Below are 21,178 nucleotides of genomic sequence, written 5' to 3' on the forward strand. Positions count from 1 at the left end.
CCCGCAAGATCTGTTCCTTTGCACCACCTCATGGACTGTTTCTCCTCAGTTAAGTTCTCCTGCTTCAGCTTTCTCTGAATTATGTTTCCTTTTTTTCTCAAGGCACTAAAGAAAAAGTTTCTCTAGTTTATCACTTGTCACTGGTATGCTAATTCCAGGGATCTTAAATGAAAGTAAAAGTTTTGGTCTAGGTTAGATGATGAAGAAAATAATGCCTGAAATATGAATTAAACTGACTATAAATACTACTATACTAACTTCTATGTAGAAGGACAGTTACTGACATTGTATCTGGCCACATCTATACTAGACATCATATGACATCTACTCTGGCATGATATTGCTGATAGAGGTTTGATTTGTCTAATGTGCATTACTTCTTTATTTTTTTTTTTTTTTGACTTCTTTTTTTTTTTTTTTTTTTGTCGATAACATTTTTGTAGCACTGAAAGCCACAGTTTATATATCTGAACAATGGTGGAGTGGAGAAACTTTAATTTTTTTTTAATTTTATTTATTTTTATCTTTTTTTATTTTGTTGGCCTGGAGTATTTGATCAAGAAACCAAAATGTTCTCCTGATTGCTCCAGAGGTGCCATGGGACTGTTAGTCCAGATGGCTGTGCCTGGTGAATTGTTCTTAACTATTTTCTCGGTGTGTTTACCCTTGTTTGAGGATGAACGTGCAAACATGGAGTTATTCATGAACCAGATGTTGAACTTATTTTCACATCCTATCATAATGTACGTTGCCTTTCAACTTGCAAGCAGATGTAGACTTTGACTTTTGAACCTGAGGTCCTCTTTTTGTGTTTTCTATTTGATTTCTGTACCTTTTCTTGTTGCAGAGTTTACAAGAACACTGATTTGCATTTAATGAAAGGTTTTCTTGTCCCAAGTCCATTAACTGTTTGACCTTTAGGTGTTTGCATAAAACTCATTAGCATGTTCTTCTTCATTGCCTCTTGGAAGTACATCCAATTAACATGTAAATTAAACTAGCCCTTGATGCACAATAATTGTTACTAAAATCCCTCCACTGGCCCATATATTTATTTAGTGAATATGTAGGATCTGATTCACGCTCCGGTTTTAGCCAGACCTTGTTAGTTTGTTTGTTTGGTTGTTGTTTAATCATGTATATGTTTAATGTATGCTGGACTTGCTTGGTAAGATTTCCTATCCTTGCTGTCACCATTGTGTCTCCAGAGGCAGTGGGAGCTTTGCTAATTGACTTCAGTGAGCCAGGATTTCACCTTTTCCATGCAAATCGATAATGGGCATTTTAAATGGGAGGGGAGAGTCTGAGGTGGTGGTGGTGGGGTGAGGGTTGTTCAAACTGACACTTCCTCCAAATTATTAGTCAGATCACGCCCTCAGGAACATGCTGTCTCCCGGAGCCCTGTGTACATATGAATGCAGGCAATAGTGCAGGCTTAGGAAATGGGGGCTTAGGAGAGATTTAAATAGGAGTGTAGTGGAAACTCAGGCAGTACATGTATTACGCAGCTTCAGTTGGATGCTAAGGTATTTAGTCTGTGGGCACGAACTTGCTATCAAGATGCATCACACACCATCACATATATCAGTTCATGTTTCTTTTCTAATTACAAGGGCTTTATCCCAAGGAAGAATGTCTTCCTTGGTGTTTTATACTGTGCTGAGCACTTTCTGGCCTCTGCTGAGAAAAATTAGGATTGACATTGACTCCTGCTTGGTTTGGATCAAGCCACTGAACCTCACCTGCAAATTTGCTGTTGCAGAAAAAGAAAAGAATTATCCTACCATAGGAGACTACTGCTATGGGGAAGGAACTTACTGTCATAAATGCATAGAATTTCTACTTACGAATTTCAAAGCAAAGACGGCTTCTAGTATTTGGATCAGTATTTTAAAATATTTCATTTCTGCATTAAACACCTGACCTGAAGGAGGACTCGTCAATCTGAACCATTGTTTTTTCCAACTATATCAGTTGGTTTAATAAAAGATATTATCTCTTCATACAATCCCCGCTTCTTTTATATTCTTAGACCATCATGGCCACAACAATCCTACCGTGACTGAACTTGATTTGACATGATGCGATTGCAGTGAAGGCAAAGTTAATTCAAAATATAAAGAAGACAATTTGCAAAGAGAAGAAAATGAAATGATCTTTTGTCTCAGGAACGTTGCCCGGTTTTAGCAAAAGTTCAAGGGATTGCAGTGGTTTATTTAACTCCATGTCTGGTAAACTCTAGTCTAGAATAGTGTTTGATCAATATTTAGTCCCGTACTCACTTCCTCAACTAAATCTGAAGGAATAAATGAAAATATGGTCTTATACTGTTGCATCTCAAGGTATTTCCATGGTATTTACTGAGCTGCGTCACTGAAATGTGGCTGCTTCAGTTTTTTTCTCCAGTCAGCCATCACCCATATCTTCCCAATGACATGTCTTAGCCACACTCCAGCAAACTCTGATGCAGGTCAATGGCCATTACCATTTTAGATAACACCTTCTTACCTCATGCTTTCAGCTGCAAGGACTGTGTGCATGCAGCTGAAGGTTCTCAACCCCCACCCCCCAAATACCTGTGCAAGTCCCAAGCCTGAGTTTTTGCTATCCTTAGTTAAAGGAGTGCTAATGATCCTAGGTAGCCCGTAGGCTGAAAGGCCACGAGAAATGTGTGTTACTCATCACACTAACTTGTGCAAGCACCTGTTTAAACAGTCAGGAAATAACATTGGCTTTGCAGATGAATTGGCTGGTTTTCTGTATTACAGTTGAATGCCAGAGAACTGCAAATGGGCAGAGAGAAATGCCTAATTAGGCTACTAAAGAAGGGAGATTTGGGATTCTGCTTTAAGAGAGTGTTACACAAAGAGGTTCTTCCGTCACCAGGGCATCACCTTCAGAAGCCAGTCTTGGGATGGACCCCCATACTGACTGACTACAAAGGAGAAACAGCAAAGAATGACAGTGTGTGTGATAATGGCATCTCTCTTCTAAATCTACAGATTCAAAGGGTATCAGCCGGAAAACATCACAGCAGCAGCAGCACTGGTGGAAGTTGTAGCTCTCCCAGTACTCACACTATTGACCATGAAATCTAGGGTATCTCATTAGAACTTCATTATAATCGGTGCAAGGCCATCAGCACAAGAGATTGCATGATTTCATGGCAAATGAAGCACATCGGGTAACAAGAAAAATTATTTTGATTAACTGATGAAAAGAATACGAAGCTTCCATTAAATGTGCTGTTTTTCTTGTGATAAGCTTTGCTGTGGAGGAGCCTTGTAAGCCACTCTCTGGGTGTTGAGAGATGAGCAGTTCTACGTCATTCTGGTCTTAAACATACTTTGCTCAAGACAGTTAATCCTTTCCGCCTCTGATTATTTAAGAGGGAGATATGACAAGAACATCAGCTGTTTGCATGAGGTACTATATCATTGCTGCTAACTGCAATTTGCTTAAATTAGTTACTAGATTTGGTGAAGAGTTGCCACATTCAGTATGTTTTCACTTTTATACCACAGAAGCAGTCAAATAAAGGAAAAAAGTAATGCCTCAACAACTTTATGGGCGACATCTAGTGAAAATGAGCACGTTCCACTGATTTATAGTGAACAATCCCAGTTTTCATAAGTTGAAGACCTGAGCCTGAATGAGAAACCAAACTTAAACATTTTATTTCCTTTGCTTAATCTAAGTGAATGTCCGATATTCCTGTTAGCACCAGCTCTTCTTAAAATAGTATAGCTACAGTATAGCCTTATTTGGTACGTGTCTGTGGAGATGTCAGAGTGCTTGCTTTGCAGCATTTAGGCTGTGGGCTGTTATATTTGTGTTGGTTATCATACTGCAGAAAACTGCCTAGCTGATACTGGTGCCTGATTTGTGCTAGGCATCATACAAGTATACGTTAAGGTGTAGTCTGTGCCACAAAGGGACTTATGGTCTAATTAGACAACACGTGGAGACAGAAGGAGTTTGCAGACTACCGAATGCCCTGGATAATGCATTAAAGCCAGGGGTTGGACCCAGAAGCACCCACTCAGTCCACAAGACTTCCCTGCTGTGGGCTTTCAGATTAATAACAGTCACAGGAACAAAAATAAGCAATTGTTTGGCTATTTTTCATTACCACTTTCCATGGGCTCTTACAGAGTTGTTCTCATTTAATCTGTGTGATATCAATAAGGACCTTCTAGACTAACCGTGTTTCATCATATATTATCACTAAGACAAAGAGCAAAGTCTTTCTTCTGCTGTCTTCACTTTCTACCTTACTACAGTTGCTTTTTGCTGTATGGTGTAGGGCAAGGAGATTTTTTTCAGGCTTTTCTAATGACAGAATCCATCCCAAATTTTTGCACTGATGTTTTATATCTTGTCTTTGCAGCACATGATTGCAGATACTGTTCGGTCATTGAGACATTGCAGAAATAACCAGCTTGGTGAGTAGCCAGAATTTGCTACTTATTTACAGCCTTGAGGGTTTGGGTTTTTTTGTTTTCTTTCTACTTACTCAGGTTTACTACAGCAGCAAAACATGGTTGCCAATTATTTAACCAATTGGCAAGAGGGGGTGTCATTGTTGGAAGGTCAACATAGCAGTAACCACAGCTGGATGAAGTTTTACTTTACAAAATATTTGTAGAAACAGCTTCAATTTTTTTTACAAATTATTTTGCTGTAAAGATTACCACCTCTTCAAAATACTGTGTAAGGTCTGTGCCAGCTGCACTTAATAATGGAGGCCTCTGGTGTACGCTGCTGTTTCTAACTTTCCCGGCTATAACCGAGCTACCTCAGTCTCCTGCTAGTCTATGTGTTTTGGTAACGGATTCACAGCTGTCTTGGCTTCCAGTAGCTAAAAGATGGTATTAATCATTGTGGCTTTTCACTTGGCTTTTCACCAAGAGCAATTGTTTGCTTAGTTTGGGTTCTTAAGGACATTTCACAAAAAGTCTTGAAGATACTAAGATCATGTGGGTTTCATGAAAGTAGTTGACTAGGTAGAAAAGAGGGGGTTGTGTTAGTCCCCCTGCTAGGGAAAGCCTGCAAATAGAGCTCTGTCTGGTTTAGACACTGGAGGATCTACGCTGATGGGAATGGTCACGAGTGCCTCAGCTGCACAAAAGACTTTTTTTTTTGTCTTTCCACCTTATTAGCCACCAGAGAATCCAACCCTACAGGGCCATGCCAGAAGACCCCAGTTCGCTTTGTTCTGCTGCTCACAGAGGAGAAACCTTGTTTTTCTCCTTCTCAGCATTTCTCTTTCTCTGCAGAGAGGTTAAACACAGGAAGGGGACAAACACAACACTACTTTAGGAAGTGGTTAGAGTTTTTAAGCCAAACACACTAAACGTCATTTATTGAGGCCGCTAAAACCTCTTTTCCAAAGAGAAGTTCGGAACTGTGCTGCAGCCTTGGGGAAAAAGAGTTTGAATCGTTTCTTTTTGCCAGCTGAATTTTCAGCAGCTGTCAGCATGGACTCCGACAAAAATAATAAATTTGTGTCTAAATACATGTACCTTGTAGAATGATAGGTACTGTTAAGAACTTTGCTGAACATCTGTTCTATAGAATTACCTTGTGTATGTACAGTCTCTTTTTTAAACAAAAGCTGCTCAGCATTATGGTTCTTCTGTTGTTCTGGTATAGGGAGAGAGAGAAGAGAGGGAGAAGGACGTGCCGTTTGTTTTTATTCTATTAAACCAGATACTGAAGGAAATACTGATTAATCCAAACCATGTCTCCGTAGGTTAGAATGTCTCATATTTGGCATTCTAAAATGGTAGCATTGGTTCCTTTGAATGATGTGAATTTTTTTTGCAGCTTCTTTGCAAATCTTTCATCTTGTTTTTGCTTTTTTTTTTTCCTCCAAGTGATTTTGTAAGTGTTGTAACATAAATCCAAGGGTAATACCTGAGATTTATCATATAATCTGGTAGTTTGAAGTACGTGATTGTTATTTTATTTTACCACAGACTTGATTTATTGTGAAGCTGGCATTTAAAAAGCAGCTTATACAGACATCCCTGTAGGCACTTTTTTTTTCCCCTTACATTTGTTTAGGCATGAAATGAGTTCACTGAATATTTATTGAGACTTTATGGACAGTTTCCTTTTCCAGTGGGCTTATTTTGCTCTCAGGAATGTGAATCTTTCTACTGCATCAACTCTCAGATTGGCCTAAGAGCAGCAGACGTCCTACTGTAGGAAAGAGTTCAAGCAAAACTAAGCAAGGAATATTATTATTGTTTATGAACTGTATCGTGTATTAAGCTTGCAGGCCAAAATCTTTCTGGATTAGAAACTGGTTAGGTTCCAAGCAAGACTGAAATGCCTTTTTAATGGAGATAATACTTTTATATCCTAAATCCTGAAAACAAATAATAGTGTTTCCAAAACCGGGCAAAGCAGCCTGAACAAAGAACGTAATTCAAGCTTTTGTCATTTCAGGTGTTAATGAGAAATACAAGTGTTTTTCAGTATGTTCAGCACAGCTGCTGGGATCCTATTCCCTCAGAACAGAAAGGTCATCTCTGTATCCCGACACAAATTTATCACGTTGTCCTGTTCTCTCACACATTTCTCAAGTCAGATAGCTGCTCAGAAATAGCTCCTAAAAATAGCTACCTGGGAGCCCCGTTAGCAGCCTCACGCAGAACTGGCTGCATTGACATCCCACGTTACCTACACAGCATCATACGGTGCTCTTCAGAAACAAGTGGGATGGTCAGTTCCTGGAAAGCTTCTCATGTAGCTGGAGAGCGTGGAGAAAAGGATGATAATGAAACAAAGGAGAGAGAGGGAGCGTTCAAGTTAAGCTGATTGGGTCGGGGAATTTTGAGCTTTTTCTTTTTTAATTTATGGTAACGTTATTAAAAATTCCTTGAGGACATGGACTAGAACCGAGCTCTTCAACCTTTGCTCGTTTGTCAGCAGTCAGCAACATGTGGGAAATGTATCTGGTTGCTTTCTCTGCCTGTCTTGATGGGTCTCGGTGGCCATGGTAGCTTTTCCTTTTCCACTTCTGCTGGCCACCAGCAATGCGGGTTTTGCCAGCAAAAAGGGTTTCACAGGCGGCAAGTTCCCACAAGCCAATGTCAGGCGTAAAGCTTGTAACAGAAAACATCTGCTATTCGAGCCACCCTTCAATTTGTCTGTTACACAGCTAATTCCTCTTGCCATGTAAACTCCCGTAAAATACCAGCATGACTCTCGTCTCTGTTACTAGATCAGAAATCAAAAGCATAACAGATCAAAACGCGGGGGCCTGTCAGAGCAGCTTTGAAGAGCTTTCGTACCTGTCTGCTGCACTGTCACCTTTCACCTGCTCCAAAGGAAACGACTGGGGGGCCTGCTGTCTTGTGTATTTGTGTTAAGGCTGTTTAAAAGTTACAGGCTGGGTCGCCCACCCCTGTTCAAGGTCCCATTGTGCTGCCAGAGCAGCACAAAGGAAGCCTTGAACCACCCTTACAGGGGACGGACTGTCTGTACTGTCAGCAGGAGTAAATCTTCCACTTGGGAAGACTCAGCTTCTTGCCATCCACTTGTCCCTCCTTCGTGCACACTGGCTGTCCAGCATTGCTTGCTTCTTTCTTTCTTTCTTCTCCCCTTTTCTGTATCTAGCTGTAACCTCATGCATTGCACTTCAACAGCAAGTCCTTTGGATCGCTGGCCGTCTTCTTTGTGACTGCCTAGCACCTGGCAGGTTGGCACACCAGGGACTTTGTAACGCACAGGACAGAGAAGCAGGCAAGGCATGGCTTTCTGATTCATCCCCTTTCTCCTGTCTTGCAGGCAATGAAGTTCCTTCAAAAGAGCATCATGAGCTGAAGCCATACGTCCATCACCTGCACGTCATTGACAACCAGCAAGCTCTGTTTGAGCTTTCTCATAGGATAGAGCCGCGAGTGTGAGCATACACAGCTTCATATAACCTTATAACTGCAGCACTTTGAATTAAGTGAATGTTTATGCCAAGCATGTTGCTTCCCTATGTAAGAACAGTTTACTGAGTTTTATCAGTAGCTCACACAACATGCACAGGAAAATCAGGCAAGAGCCAGCAAAGGAGCTGCTCACAGAGTTGCAGGGCAAGCTTGGTGCCATCCCCACTGGTCACCGGGACGGGAGGGAGCAGAGCAGCGTCCTTTGAGCTCAGGTGCTTGGTTTCTGTGAAAATATTGTTTGGTCCAGCGTAGCTTTCAATGCAGATTCTGCCAGTATTAGAATGAAAGGAAACGTCGTCTCACGGCAGCAAAACATTTCGGCAAGCAACATGCCACAAGGGGATTGATTCTCGGTTCACCACAGCATGTACCTCACTAATTCAAGGCTGCCAAAGTATTGTTGCCAAAAATACTGTGCAATCCGTGCAGCTCCCCTGAGTCTACTGGAGCATCTTATTTGAGATAAGTGTGGACAACCAGGAATGGGAATATAAAAAGACAGCGCACGAGATGAAACTCAGGAGCGCGTCGTGATGTGGAAGTCAGCAGTAAACAGTTCATGCTGTTATGGCCCCTTAAGAATCTGCTTTATAAAACACACTGTAAGAGCCAATCCACTTTTGTTACAATTTATGGACGCAATTGTTTGTACACTGAAAACATGTTATTTTCTTCCTTTTCAGTTATCTCAGATTTAGCACCAGCTCCTGCAGTTAACACGTTATAAATTATTACAGCAGGAGCTTTGTTTTCTGCTTGGATTACAGCCTCCTTGGTGTCTATTCAGAGGCAATGCCTAGATCCACCTACATTCCTAACTCACCTCCTGGAAATGCTGTTTCAGCAGGTAAAACTTCACCTAATTTGCACACGCTTCTAGTTTTTAAAGAACAAAAGGGTACACCTTAGAGGGTACCGGTGTAATTACCTGCATACACACCGGCTTCTCAGTATCAGGGTCCCGTTACTGCTTCTGTCCCTCTCACACCCCTCCCCTAGCCAATTCCCATGTAGCTAAAAGTACTACTTCTGGGCATGTACTGAGGCAGCATTTCTAAAGTCTTGTCTACAGTTAACCTACATCTAAGCACCACCATCACAGTAGCTCTGGTTTTCATCGCTAAGAAGTTGCCCTGAAATAATCTAGTGAATGCCACAGGCAATGTGCAGTGTGCTACGCAGTCTGGCATGAGTTTGTACACTGACTCACGGCAACGGTCCGGTTGGCAGAGCAGGGAGGACATTGCATTGCTTTCCCATCTCTATTGTATGTTTTCCACACGAGGAGGACTTCCAAGAAAATGCTCCTTAACGGAAATGTGGGAATACTGAAGTAGCATGCTCTTCATCATTGTATTATCTCTGGTTTAAAGGGATTAAAAAAAAGCAGCTTTAACAAGTAGTCTGTGGGGGAATCTGTAGAATGCATTCGGTTTTCCCATCTGTGAAATATTGTATAGATCTATTGTAAAGGAAACAGATGTTTCAGAAATGTATTTGCTTGTACTTTGTTATTATCAAATACTATATGGTTTTTGTTTGTTTTTTTTTTTTAGAAAAAAAAATTTGTCTTTTTACCCAGTAAAAAGAAAAAAAATAAACTCTTGCTGGCCATGGAGTAAAAATTTCCTATGTTCTTCTGTAGATGTGACTGCACATATTGTAAATAACTCTTTTGTGCAAACAGACCAAAACTGTTCAGATGAGGATACTAGCTGCGGTGGGCTCCTTTTTGCAGTGCAAGAACACAAACCAGATACAATTTGCTGCTTGTGTTACTGCAGTTCTTCCTCTGGCTGCAGCGCTCACCGAATCCCCACCCTAGATGCATTACCTGGGTGGTTTGCTGGTTTTTGAGCTCCCCCTTGTGAAATCTTTTTACTGTGTCATTATTTTTAGGAGCCTGTATGTAGACCAGCCTGCATGCTTTAGCTCATATAGTGTAACACTCTAGTCCACAAGTTGTTCTCTCGAAATCTGTGGGAGAGGGAGCACGAGAAGGTGTTCACGGTAAGAGAGTGGGCCTGTTTCTCAGTTCACTGCATTTGGCTGTTTTGGTAGTTACTGCTGATGAAGCAGCAGCGGTGCCAGAGAGGAGTAAAAGACAAGGAAATGAAAGAAGGGGAGAAAAAAGAAAGAAAAAAGAAAACAGAAGTAGAAAGATGACTCTACGCTCAGGCTTTGATTTGAAAGCATGCTAGAGCCACCTTGAAGGCTCCTCCCTCTGCCAATTCAAACTGGTTGAAAGTAGATGGATGGGTTAACTTGTACCGCTAGGCTTCAAGCCAGCTAAGGTATTTGCTATCCACACTGCTGTAACTTTATACTAAATCAAGTGTTGTCTACCCCTTCCAGCTGGCATAAACTCATTATGCCAGCATTAACCTCATTATCTGTGTAGTGGCTAATTAGACTGCTGTTTAAAACTTTACAAACTAGTTTTCATAGTGGCCTGTATAATTTGGATATAACTTTCTGGTCTGAGGGCCCAACTTGGATGCACCAATTTCACATTGAAAATACGGATATTATAGCTGTTACCATAAAGGAAAGGCAAATAGTCCAAATCTGTAGCTAATATATCTAATAAAAAAAGGCCCATCAGAGTCTGCATTCAACAGGTGAAGCATTGCAGAGCTGGGCTGCAGATTGGCAAGCAGCTTGAAGGTGTGGTGGTTGGGAGGGGAACTAGAAACAAACCCTGCGAAAGAGAGGCGGACACTACACAGCCTCTGCCAGGGTCCAGCACTGGTGATATTGTGTGATTTTTAAATCCTTCAATAGCGCAACTATGTTACATAGGATAAAATCCATTTTAAGTTCAGTTCATCACAATCACACCTGGGGTTAAATACTCTGCATATTTTCCTTAGTAGCTAGAAGGAGTAATTAGACAGAACGAAAGAAAAAGCTGGGTCGCTTTATACCTCTTTGATGTGGGATTTTGTTGCATCAATTTTAGATGCTTCTATGACACTTCTTTTTGATTCCAGCCCCGTCTCAGATAGAAATAAATTGCATTTGCATGACAGTGGCAAAAAGAAAAAGATGTTATCAGAAATAATAAGACGTGCTGCTGTAAAATTACAAAGAAAGGTGTAAATACTAAACATTTTAGCAGAGTAATATTTATTTGCATAGCCTATTTATTGTCATCTTATTACACTATTAAGAAATACTGGGATGAAGTCAATGAGCTGAGGTAAGAACACCTGCCTGTTCCATTCTCTCTGAGTACTATAATGCTGTCAGCTTGCATTAAAAGTAATAAAATAGAAAACCCCAAATCAAGGTATTTACCTAACTTCTCAGGGACTACAGCTAGTAGTTATCCACCATTATGAGACCTGGTATGTATGAAATAATCTGATTTACCAGAATCAATGTTGCCAATGTTTTCCTTTTCATATTTCATGCTTGTCTGCCTCTGTACATATTATTGTGTTGTGTATTTATGAGAGCTAGTAAGCAATAATTTATATGTCAAAATGGCCAAGCAATACAAGGTTACAACTTGTAGAAGCAACTGTTACATTTATCTTGCATTTTCCAGTGTTTTTTAATATTGCTTTTCAAAATATAAAAACTACCTTAATGAAGTCTGGGCTCTGTGCCTTCATGCCTATCACACGTACTTGTTGTTCCTAACTGGAATATTTTACGCTCATACGTCCAGTCATTCAGTTCCACAAACACTCGCTGTGTTTGCAAGGTGGATGCAGACCAGCGTGCGCCTGGTTAGAGGCTCAGGAGCCTGACCCTGTTCAGAGCTGCTGGTTCATCTCTGGTTGGTGGGATTTGCTGGTACCGACGTATTCCAGGCAGTTTCAGAAGCAGAGATTACGTTAATGGGGTCTCAGCTGTGCCCTATCATCACGGCGCAGTCTAAGAGGGGCCTGGAGCCACCATGAGAAGTCCCTGCGGGAGAAGGGAGGAGTAGATCTATCTTCATATCCTCTGGAGTCTGCTTATCGGCACTTGATCCTCTTACTGTGGACAGCCAATGCTTTCCCCTTTCATCAGGCATCCCTGCCGGTGTGGTTTCCTCTCCCTCCTCGGCTGGTCTGCAGCAGGGAAGGCAGAGCCCATGATGGGCTGCGAGTGCGCTGTAATGCAGCTGAGGCTTGTCCTGTCCTTCCACCCTTTCCACTTGCAAGCCCTGGGAACCACTAAGCCAAACATGGCTATTTCACACAGAAATAACACTTGGTACTTACAGTGTGATGTCTGTTCAAAGTGCTTTACAAATAGGCAGTACTTAATCCTCTAAGTGCCTGTACCTTAAATGGTCTTAGGCCTGACTTACAAAATGTTTGTGCCAGTGTTAATATACAGGTAGGGTGAATTTTAACTGTAATAATTAAAACAATACAAGCCCAAATTGTTGACACAGCTCTATAATGATGTTTAAAGATACTTTACAGCCAGACATCCTTTTCCAGATCCAGCTGTGCAAGCTGAAGAATTTATGGTCCCAGCTGTTCATCACTGTCCCTTCATTGGAGATCATTGCTCCCCACAGAAGGAGACCTGGGGAGTATCTCCTAACCTGTTGTAGTTAGTCAGCTGGATTACTTCAAGCCACATGTGGCTGCATGCAAGCAGCTAACTTTGCACCAAAGGGCCCTCCTTCCATCCATCAGCCTTGCTGGAAGGTTGTCACAAGAAGCTAGAGTGATGATACCTTTAAGATGATTTGCAAATGGGAAAGTGTAGAGCAGAGGATAGCTACCTTACAGCTCCAGCTGTGCTAGAAGAGCCACAGGAAGAGGCTGCTGCACTGCAGATGTTGTCCCTTCAGATCATCCTGCTGAGCTATTCAGACAAGGGCTCCTCTATTCCTGTCAACCAGAAAGAGCTTTATTGGCAAAGACCTGCAATTTAAGCTGCTCAACGGACTCCGTGAATTTTAACTGAAGTGATTAGAGAGGCCTGTGACGAGCCGTTCCTGCAGGAGCTGTGTGAAGGTGAGAGGCAGCAGGTGGGGGCAGTTTGCTCTGGGGCCAGCACAGCCCTCTGCGCAGAACGGGACTGACCTGCATGGGGACAACTGCTCTACCCTATAGAGGTAGAGGTGATTCCATCTTCTCAGTGGAAAAAAAACCACTCAGCCTGAAAAACAAACTTCCCGAATATTTGCTGTGTTTCACATCCCAGCGGGCTTTCATGTGACACAGAGCATCTGCCCTGGAGTCCTGCTCTCTTCTGCCATGGGGGTGGCAGCCAAAACCCAAAGAAGGTAAGTCTTCTTCTGGCTCTAAGTGCTGTCTACCCCTACAATGACCACCGTTTCACACTGGAGAGTTGTGTGACGGCACCCTGCATGCGTGGCTACAATAATACCATGAAATACCTGTAGTTGTATCGGAATTAATAGAATAGTGCAGTTAATAAAATATGGAGAACTGAGGAGGCCTTCAAAGGTGGGCCAAATGAACAGTTTTTGAAGCAAGGGGAGGAGTGTTCTCTTCTGCATTCCCTCTTGTCTGGAAGAAGGACAGTGGATTTCCTAAGTCCCTTGTAATGGTCCAGAAAGCCTAGCAAAAGTGAGCTTGAGCAGCAGCCCAGCTTCAGAGCTTTCAAGAGGTCAAAGAATGGCAATGACACAGTCTGCTCAATTTTAATTTTCACTGCCCATTGACAGCGGTAAGCAGTTGCAGCTGGTTGTCTCCCCAGGAGGCCCGTACTGCCACTTACTTGCAGAGGCCCCAAGATCTTTGCAAATCCGTGCATTTTGGAAACTGGCTGGGCTTCAGCATGTTTTTTTCCATCTCTTTCCTATCCCAGGCGACTATGGGAGGAGGGAAAAGGGCATCATCTTGAAAGCCTTAGAAAGCTTCCTTTGCTCTGAAGGGTGCTGCTGACCCTTTCCAAGTCACACTTCCCCAGGGGGAATCCTCAGGGTAGAGGGAATCCTTGTCCTTGCCTCCCCATTAGGAAAAACACAACAATCCTAGAGAAACCAGGCAGTTAAAACCCAGGAAAAACCTCATTTTGGGGTCAGGAAAGAGAAGAGCCATTCAGGAGGTCACATAAACCCAGCAGGTGAGAGGGAAGCTCTTCCTTTGTGTTCTCTGCCTGGGTCTGATTGATTGCACCTGGATATTTGGCTGTTTAAGTTGTTACTTTGCAGGGAGAGGTGAATAGTGCTGCGTTTGTGTGTAAGTAGGACTGTTTCCTAACAAGAGATCTTTGTGGGCTGGCTTTAGTGCTCTTTACGGTCCTGGGGCCATTAGTTACTCCCCATAAGGTTTCAGCTCTCATCTCTGCAGTAAGGAGTCAGAGCAGTCCTGGGGGTGCTAAGAAATAGTGAATCAGCATAGTTTAGAATAAAATTTGAGTGGAAAACCAAACTTACCTTACCCTTTTTAGCATGAAAATGTGGATTCAGTGGTGTAAGTTTAGAGAAGCACATGAGCAAGACATGGAGATGTCTTTAAGCAGAACCAGATGAGCTAAACCACACTGAAGGACAGTCACTGGGGTAGCCTGCCTTGAATAGATGGGTCTTAAATGATGGTTTGTGCAAGGAGATGGGTTATAGGTTGCCTGGTCTTTCGAACAGATTTTCTTGCAGAAAGTTGTCAGGGCTTCCGAAACTTGCAGCTTTTTGTCTTGGTCTCCTGCTGTCACTGTCACCAGTGCAAGTCCTTTCCTGTCCGCAGCAGCAAGAGCTGGTTCAGAGCAACTGCTGGTGCTCCAGGTAAGGTTATAAAGAAAAAACAGTTAGCGATGGCAAATAGCCTCTTTGTAAGCTGCAATAATTAGGCATGAGGTAAATGTCACTGCAACAACAACAACCACAAAAAACAAACCAAAAAAACAATCAAACAAAAAAAAAAAAAAGGAAAGGAAAAGTCCTGCCATTGACCCTGCTGAGTGCGGCGCTGCCTCCACAGGCAAATGGGTTAGACAGGAGTATTACTTAGCAGGGAGAAGTGGCACTGGCAGAACTCACTCATTTAACCTAAGTGGCGAGGTGCCCCTTGAGAGAGGTTCTGTCAGCTGTGACAGATGGCTTGAAAGCGCAGAGCTGTGCTTTGCTGGAGGGGAATTTACCAGCAAATGTAAATAGGGATGATTCAGACCTAGAAATGACAAAGGATGGTGAGGATCAAACCCCAGATCAAGCGCCTCCCTGGTAAGTTACACAGGCGTTTGACAAATGCTTGTGAGAGCTCTCTGTAAAGAGAGACGAAGGTTTGTGTTGCTTCATAAGCAATTAAGCCGTTACTGAGGCCGTGTGGGCCTGACTCCTGTGTGGGCTTGCCCCCCGCCAATTGTGCCTGTCGGTGGGGGTGACTGCAGTACACACAAGCGTCTGCTGAGGAATTTGGCTCAGCAGCTCTAGGTGACAGTCCTTCAGCCATAAATCCCTCAAAAGTCTGAAGTCTTCAAGTTACGTCAAGCACCTTGGAAAAACTTCCACCCAAACAAGGCCAGCTGCTGTCATAAGGGTGTCTCTCCCTTTCAATCAGAAAGACTGTGTGAAGTCAAGTTGACCTTCTATTGATTTCTGTTGGATTTTGAAAACTCTGGATGCTCAAACGTCTGCCTGTCAGGCTGAGTCCCTGGCTACGCTACAAAACTGAATGTACTCTCTGAATCCAGTTTGAAACACTGAATAACTGCAAACCGTTTTATCTGCTACTGATGCTGGGCTTCATACAATATGGTTCATACCATACCTCTGGTCATGGTGCAGTGCCAGAAGAGGACTGCTCATTTCCACTCACAGGGATGAAAACTGTTGTGCCTGATGCCGGCTGCCAGCTTTGGTCTTCGCTCGAGGCTACAGCTACGTGCTCCAGCTTCAGGGCACATTGCTGGTTGGAGGCCACTTTTTAAGTCCAAGTATAGGACGATGTGATAGTAGGAGCTAAGAGAGAGGCATAAGGCAGGACTGGGAATTAATTGAACAAGCCCAACATAGCAGAGGCAGAACAGGGTAGGACTGTTAGGGGAAAATAACATGCAAATCTGAAGAAAATTCACACGTGTCTGAAATGCATTTAGACACCCTTGTTTAGTGCTTATTGGATGAGGTTTAGTTCATTTTAAGTGAGGTAATTCACTTTAGTTTTAAATAAGAGTTTCTGCTGAAAAGTATAATGTCGTTTAGTCAGTCAAATTTAATTTCGTGCTTTTTGCTAACTTGATTTATTCCTCAGAGCAATTTGAGTGACTCCAGAGAACTTGGTCTGGCTTTGTACAACTGCAAATGAGGAAAGACTTAGGCTAAATGTTAAGGTTTTCAGAGGGCATTGAGAGATAGTAACATGGTAAAGGTAGGTATCATTTCCTAGAAATAACTAGACAAGAAACTGCCAGAGCCATGTGTTACTGACAGGCAGGCAGGGTTCTTATGGGGGGCATCTCTGCAAAGAGCATATCGCCATTTTGACCAAGCAAAGGGCTTGGTTGACTATGGTTTGCTGCAGCAAAAGCTGCTGCCAGCTAGAACAAACTTTTCCAGCAGCTAACCTGCTTTTAGCAATATCTTCCCTTTCAAAAGCTCAGATACCATTGACATCTAGTGGTGAAATCCTGCGCCCAGAAAGCCAGTTTATTGCATCAAAACTGCCTGGGCGACCTCAAGGGACTGCAGGACATAATGCAGCAGTGAGAGGCTCCTCTGTCATCTGCGTGGTCCACTGACCCCAGTTTATTAGATTTGTTGACTCAGATTCCCGTTTAAGTGGACTGATGGGATTATCTGTTCAGCCTTTTTGTGCACGTTTCCCCATGGATTTAGTTTTCAGGCTTTATGATGAGAGTGCACATTCACTTAGGACAGATGCTAATGGGAATAAAGACTGCTGCCTTCTCATCTGTCAGTAGCCCCCAGAGTCAGCGTCTCATCCAAAGCTGTTGGCTGCAGTGTGAGCGTTTGGTCTGGGGCAGCTTCTCCAAACATGCCACAGAGTTGTCTGGGTGCGTTTGACAAAAGCAAGCAAATCCCCTGCCTGCTGGGTTAATGGCGTGAGGCTGAATTCACTGTTTAATCAAAGGAACAGTTTTGTGAGCCCAAGGAGTGGGTTTTCTCTGGAAGGTGCTGTTGTACATATGCTCCTGGCAGTCTTGGTGATAGTTTGTGGCTATGTTCACCCAATCTTTGAAAAGGAGGAGAGCTGAGCAACTTAAACTGCTTCGTATAGCAGTGCTGGGCTTTGATCCCAAATACCATGTGCTACAAAGGAAAACAGGTTGCTCCTGACTTTAGAGCTCTCAAGCATCGCTGTCGCAGGGCGCAAGGCAAGGCTGTACTGATGTGCTGGATGGTGTACCCTGGAGCAGGTGCAGGACACTGTGCTGCACCTGGGGAAGGGGTTTTGGGGCTGGTCTGCTCTCCCTGTGCCATCATGGGTCACATCTTCTTCACTCTGGGCAAACCACCCCGAATTCCCCATATCTGCAGTACCTCCATGTGCACAGCTGGGTGAGGGATGAAGCACAGCTGGGGCCAGCCGGCTGGAGCTGCCACGTGCTGTCACAGGGAAGCTGCAAATAAATTGAGACAGGAGAGCATTTGGGAGTCAGTTGTGTTATAAGTTGCTGGTTGATAAGCCAGTGACTATTAAAAGGAGCAAAATTCAGAAAGGCTGAACGTGTCTGCTGTTGGTTAGGGACAGCTGCAGGCTGTAGGGACTCTGGGGAAAGTCAAAACTAATCAGATTTTGGTGTAACTTGGCAAGTAGGAGGACTGCGAATTTGTCACATACATATCATATGGTTGTGAAGAAGCATCCAAAAGAGTTTAAGCTGTAGCTGTTTGATAAACTGTACATACTCAGCAAAAGGCTCCAAACAACTAATACAGAAGTACTTTAGGAAATACCTTCATGATGAGCTGACTTCAGCTGTAAGCTGGGACTAGGAAGAGCCCCTATCAATCATTCCCACCACATCGATGCAGCTGCTCCTGAGCCTGCATGCTAAGCCAGATCATGAACCTGGGAAATGTTTACATTGAAGGCAAGCCTTCTCTACAGCATAAACTTCATATTTGAGATACACACACAACTAGCTAATTATACTTTTCCTACTACTGGGCCTAATGCATGCAGTTCATTACGGGTCTCCCTAGAGACTGGTCACTGTGATATTGTGACTATGGTCACACTGATAGTCACTGAGCAGTCTGGGACGATAACAGGGACTGTTAACACTTGCTCTCCCCTGGACTCGGGAAGAACAGCAGCAGCTAAAAGAAATGTCAATAAAACTTGCATTTAGTGCCACTCAGAGGGATCTGAAGGCACATAGAAAATGCTAACCAGTTAAAGTCACCAGGAGGCAGAGAGGAGTTGCTGTCCCTGTTTCACAGAAACTTCAGAAAGAGAGAAGCAGAGAGACTTGGCCAAGGTCATGCAGAGCTAGGACACCAACCAGATTGCTTTTCACCCATCCTTGAGCGCTTCCAGACCATTGGCGCTTCTCCCGCGCTCACTTATTAAACCAATTATACAATGAACAAAAGTCAATGAACAGAAAAGAAGCGAGAACCCAGCGGAGGCAACCGGGAGCAGGAGCACAGCAGGGCACGGCGTGCTTGTCACCGCTCCTCCCGGCTGGCAGCACATGGCCTCCCTCTCTCCAGACAATCACCAAATTTTCTGCTCAGCACAGCAGCCGTGGTGTTGCTTGCGTGGGCTATTTACTCTGTGCACTTTGAGGCTTTTCATACTCTCTTTTGAGGAAATTGGCGTGACTTGGAAACTCTTCCCCTCTGGATTAGAGACCCCCTTCTCAAGCAGGGTGTCCATCCCAGCCAGTGAACTTTCCACAGCTGCTCCCCTGCAGCCCCTTCCACTCCCTGCGGCTGGCTGATGGCTGCTCGAGAAGCGTACTCTGGGAAACTGAAGTTGTTTTATGAGTAGGGAAGGTGACTTGCACGGAGGTAGATGACGCAGTCCACAACCGCAGACATGGAGGGGGCGTTTTGGAAGCTGGAGAAAGGTGCAGCACCTTTCTCAGGCTCCTTGGAGCAACCTGCTTTGGTAGACACGGAGCCCCCTCTTTCTGGGGGCTGTTTCTGCAGCGGGAGCCTCCTCGCTTGCTGCAGGCAGGCACGTCTCCAGTCATCCCTGACATCTTTCTCAATGGCCTGTTGTTAGCACTAGTTTATTCCCTGGGTCTCTTACTCTGCCAAAATAGCAAGCAGCTCTTAATGATTTGGGCTTTATCAGTATTTAATGTATTGGTTTTATTTTTTCTATGAATCCCTTCATTGAAAGAAGGGGGGTTACTTTTGTATTCCTAGCTTGCAGTATCTCAGACTGAATGCCAGCAAGAGCATACTGTGACCAAAAACCAGATAACTTGACCTAGAAAATTATGTCCTGTCATGTGCACAGGATTGCACCATCAGTTGATTGACAGATGAGAGAACTATGAGACTGCTTTTGAGCTTTGTTCTCCTTTATGCCAGCAGTCACTTCTGGAGTAACAGGCAGTACTTGTGGGAGCAAGAATTTGCTGTTGGTACAATTGAGGGGAGAGAAGAAGCATTTTAAACTCAGTTTCTAAAGAAAAATGTCTCATTTGCTTGTCCTGTTTTATCCCTTGTTAGCTTTCTAGGTACTTGAGACACTTTCGACCAAATCTGGAAGAGTAACGAAAGGCTCAGAAATAATTACATGCCTATGAGGGAACTCAGAGGGCAGCTGGAAGAGGTGGGGGGGAGTCAAACAGGAGGGTGCAGCACCGCTCCTCATCCCTGTGGTGCTCTGCAGCCAGCAGGAAGCCAACTCTTGCCTGACGCATGTTAGCTCTTGTCCAGCGGAAATTTTGCAGGTCATAGGAGTCGGCATGTGGGCACGTTTGAGCAAGGTACCATTGGTACACCTTGCTTTTCATCCTGGAGGTTTAATGTCTGGTGGTGGTAGCAAGGCATTGATCCAGGGTCATAATCTAGTTCCTGCTTTTATGACCCTAGGCAAGTAATTTCTGATGAAGTTCCTTTGTTCCGCATCATAGTCCTTTCCTCCTGCCTTTTTTCAGTCCTGCCTTTTTGTACACCCTGCAAAGAGGGTGAATTGTCTCTTAGTGTCTCAGGCAGGAGACTCTGACCATTTGTGAGCTCTGTACATGACACTGATATCCTAGTGTTGCTGCTGCCCCATTCTTAACCGATTACTACCAGTAAAACAGCAGTGCCATTTTAGATATTTAACTGGAGGGTGGTGGTGTAATTTTTGTTTGCTTCCTTGCTTTTTAGGTGTTCAGCTTTAGTATGGAGAAGAGAGCAGTTCAGGGGAACAGAAGTTGAACACCAGTCCTATTTCTATCCTGAACATTTTATAAAGTAAAGACCAATGCTTGACTACCTTACAGCATCTTTTCTGAAGCTCACTTAAGGAGTATAAGCAAAGTGCTTTAGGACTCCCAAAAGGAAGGAAGCAAGGAGATCATTACTCTTGTTTGGCCAACCAAGACCATTTAAATATATCAGGATGGCACCAACCTGAGGCAGCACTGTTGCTACACAAAGCAGATAATAGTACAAGTGTACTTTACGACAAACAAATATTGGCTTGGCTTCTAATCAATAAAGATATGTTTCTAGCTGGAGCGGGTTGGGAAGGAATCAGATCAAGTTTCCTCTCTTGATTTCAAATACGTAATGTGGAAGTGAGCTCAAGTAACGTGAACTGACGTTTGGGTAGTGGTTTTTTGGGTTTGTTTTTTTTGGGTTTTTTGGGGGTTTTTTTTGCACAAAAAGGGAACAGAAAGGCAGAAAAAATCCCATCACAGCTCAGTGTTGGCAAGTGGAAGAGGAGTCTCGCAGTGCCATCTAGGGGCTCCCGTGCTTGAGAGAGGACTACATACGCTGACATTCCCACTAGCTTGGAGCTGGCAATGCATTTTAGCTGCTCTCCCCTTGGCAAGAGCAGTCCCAAAAACGGATGATAGCCGTTCATTACTCAGCCCCCTATCACATGGGAGAGAGCCATACAATACTATAGAGACACGCTGTCAAAAGGTATAGGCACATATGTCCAATCCCTGAGAGATCTCAGGTAAGTTCCGTGTCTGAAAACCATGTGGATCAGTATTTACTATTTCCTTAATCTGGCTGCAAACGAGGAAGGAGTAATCTTAGTTCTGGCAGGGAACTGGATCAGACTTTTCTCTTTCTTCACTCAGTAGCAGGGTCTTGGTATTGAACGACCCATTTCTCTCCAGGAAAGGTGGTCCTTACCTCATTCTGCTCTTGTTTCTAT

At 43.5% G+C, this 21,178-nt stretch overlaps 1 protein-coding gene across 1 annotated transcript in view; it reads left to right on the plus strand.

Moving 5' to 3' along the window:
• LOC103901236 (rap guanine nucleotide exchange factor 5) overlaps nt 1-11,551 on the plus strand; it is a 38,589-nt gene extending 27,038 nt beyond the window's left edge. The window contains exons 14-15 of the mRNA XM_019472794.1: nt 4,391-4,445; nt 7,801-11,551. Of these exons, the coding sequence (XP_019328339.1) occupies nt 4,391-4,445; nt 7,801-7,919 (174 nt within the window). The 3' untranslated portion in view covers nt 7,920-11,551. The remainder of the gene's footprint in view (nt 1-4,390; nt 4,446-7,800) is intronic.
• Nucleotides 11,552-21,178: the final 9,627 nt, after the last annotated feature.

Source organism: Aptenodytes forsteri, unplaced genomic scaffold (assembly GCF_000699145.1).
Source record: "Aptenodytes forsteri isolate BGI_AS27 unplaced genomic scaffold, ASM69914v1 Scaffold164, whole genome shotgun sequence".
In the NCBI taxonomy this organism is placed as follows: Eukaryota; Metazoa; Chordata; class Aves; order Sphenisciformes; family Spheniscidae; genus Aptenodytes; species Aptenodytes forsteri.